The sequence below is a fragment of the Austrofundulus limnaeus genome, unplaced genomic scaffold (assembly GCF_001266775.1).
Source record: "Austrofundulus limnaeus strain Quisiro unplaced genomic scaffold, Austrofundulus_limnaeus-1.0 Scaffold23, whole genome shotgun sequence".
In the NCBI taxonomy this organism is placed as follows: domain Eukaryota; kingdom Metazoa; phylum Chordata; class Actinopteri; order Cyprinodontiformes; family Rivulidae; genus Austrofundulus; species Austrofundulus limnaeus.
The window spans coordinates 3464234-3466968 of record NW_013952425.1 but is presented as its reverse complement, the minus strand read 5'-3'; the positions used below and the strand labels follow the sequence as shown (position 1 = coordinate 3466968).

Sequence of the window (2735 nt, the reverse complement as noted above, 5' to 3'; positions counted from 1 at the left end):
CGTCTAATAATATTGAGTAAAAGTCTTAAAAGTATCTGATATATTTTGTATTTAAATATCAAAAGTATATTTCTGACAAAATCTACTTTAGTATTAAAAGTATTGAGTAAAAATGAGCGGTTAGATTTTCCAAAATGATATTTATTGGGAGGTGACGTCTCCAAAAAACATATTTTCTAACAGTGTGCAGCTGTGATGGACTGTTCACAATGTAAAATGGTGTCAGAATGGTAAATACTGTATACTTCCCGTCCAACCACAAATAAAATCACTATCCAGGATATACAATTTTTATGGATAGTATTTTTTTTAAATAACCTGGAATAAAAAAGGAGTAACGACTTTCTACTTCTTACCTTTTTAAAAAAATGTAAGTGGTAGAAAGTACAGATAATTGTGTGAAAATGTAATGAGTAAAAGTAAAATGTATGATGAAAAATAATTACTCAAGTAAAGTACATTTAACCTAAATTTACTTAAGTACAGTAGCAAAGTATTTGTGCTTAGTTACTTTACAAATGACAAGTTTTGCAAATCCATTGTTCTGCAGGTTTGTTGTCTTCTGCTGTTGACATTTTAATTAAAAAGTTTCCACACTGCTATAATCATACCCGATATAAAACAAATAAAAATAGCCAACACACCCCAGAAAAGAGGGGCTTGTGGAGTTACGATAATGAGGAATTCGCACCAAAGCGTTGCAGTTCCACTTTATAAACTGACTGATTTAGATGTGAAAAAAGGATTTAAAGCGTGAATCCACTTTAAGAGCAAATGTTCATGAGACTASCGAAAAAAAACAACAAGTTAAAGGTTTAATTACTTTATTCTTTAAAAAGACAGCAGGTCGCCCAGAATAAAGTGTAACAAGTCTTGTTCCTTTGCAAGATAAAACGTTAAAAACCCTAAACAAGCCCAATACATTCATGTGAAGCAAACATTTTATTCCATTTAAAGGCTCTGCTTTGCAAAAGGTGCATCTGTGGGGAGGGCAGTATAAAAATACAAAACGAAAAAAAAAATACATTCAGAAAAACCAGTTGATCACTGTGATCTTTCTATGACATGTAAGGTAAGGTTCCTTAGTGATACAAGCTCGCATCGTAACATCTTTAAAAAAAAAAAAACAGTCTGAAACAGCGTCACACACCTGGCCCCCTGAAAGACAACATGTCCTAATCAAGCCCAGGTGTGTTCACTGCTCAATATGATGCCTCTGAAGCATCAACAAAGTGGCTCGTGCCTTTAACAGAAGTGTACCCCAAGTTTAATCCCACTCCAACACRTTCTGAACACATTTACAAAAACAAAATCCATGTTAAAATTGTGCTCGAGTAACAACTGCATTAAATACGAACCTTCAACATGAGATAAAAAAAGGCTCAATGTTTCACTTCACCTTCAACTCTGGCTTATAGTTGAACTGTTGAACAAAACCATGGTAGAAAAAGGTGAGGCCACTGGGGCGCCACAGTCAGGCTCGAGTGCATCGACCCACGCGGGGCTCAGTGTCCCACGAGTTCAGCACTCCTCGATCACGGTTCCAGCCGAGGAGGAGTACAGCTTCTTCTTCACCAGCCTGAAGCCCGGGCTCAGCTTCAGCACGTGCCTGAACGCCGGCACGAAGCAGGAGCCCATGAGCAGGAAGTCCCGCAGGCTGGGCCACGCCGTGCAGTCCTGCTTGAACACCAGCGTCAGCTCGAAGGTGGGCACCACCGACGAGTCGTAGGCGATGCGCTCCAGCTGCTTGCGGCCCTTCTCCAGCTCCAGCTGCACGTAGAGCACGCAGCCGCGCAGGCCGCAGGGCTCGCCGGACGCCAGCCGCAGCACCTCGCGGGCGATCCGCCGCGTCAGCTTCTCCGGCACCAGCACCGAGGAGCAGTGCAGGGTGGTCTTCTTGGCCCGGGACAGGCAGCTCTCCAGCATCTTGGCCAGCTGGTGGCTGGTCCGGTCCTCCGTCACGTCCGCCGCCACCTGGGGCTCAGCCAGGCAGTGGTCCCAGAAATCTAGCTCTGCAAAAACACGGATTTTTTTATTTCAATTCACAAAAACACTAAATCCTGACTCCACTCCTACGTTAACCCGATAAAAATAGGGCTGTTAGAAAAATATCCCCAGAGGAATTTTAATGAGACTTGCAGAAAACAAACTCAATCCAAGATGGCTACCACAGTGGATCCATATTAAAAAGGCACAGTGTGTAGGATTTGTTGTTTTCAGCGACACCTAGTGGTTGAATCATCCTCCCTGGTCCTCCCCCCACCCCCACCCCCACTTCCAAACACNACACTGTGCCTTTAACTAAAGCAAAACATTTCAGTCTGTTTTACAGGTATGGAGCTGGAATTTGGCGTGGTAGTAGCTGAGAGTCATTCACAACACATAGTCAGGGCGTGACGTCTCACGGTATTGCATGACATCGTGCCGAACGTTAAAATTCGTCCCGCAGAGCTCCAGCGCCATCACTTTACCACCTTTGTCCAAAACTTTTGCATGAATGGTGGCGGGCGACATGCATTCCTTCAGGAAATACTAGGTCTTTAACTCTTTGGTGATTGGTGTGGGTTTTAAATTTCCTCTTTAAAAAATTACATATGAAACATATGTAATAAAAAAAACACCATTTAAACCAGGGGTGGGCAATCCTGGAGGGCCGCAGCCCTGCATGTTTTACTTGTTTCTCTGCTCCAACACACCTGATACAGTCACAGAACTACCTCTTCCAGGTTCTGCAG

The 2735-nt window shown here is 43.0% G+C and overlaps 1 protein-coding gene across 2 annotated transcripts in view; it reads right to left on the bottom strand.

Annotated features, from left to right (window-relative positions):
- Window positions 1-807: 807 nt before the first annotated feature.
- The window catches only part of LOC106514882 (DNA damage-inducible transcript 4-like protein), a 4871-nt gene continuing 2943 nt past the window's right edge, over window positions 808-2735 (bottom strand). For both annotated transcript variants that reach the window (XM_014004414.1, XM_014004413.1), the window contains exon 3: window positions 808-2012. In XM_014004414.1, the coding sequence (XP_013859868.1) occupies window positions 1522-2012 (491 nt within the window). In that variant the 3' untranslated portion in view covers window positions 808-1521. The remainder of the gene's footprint in view (window positions 2013-2735) is intronic.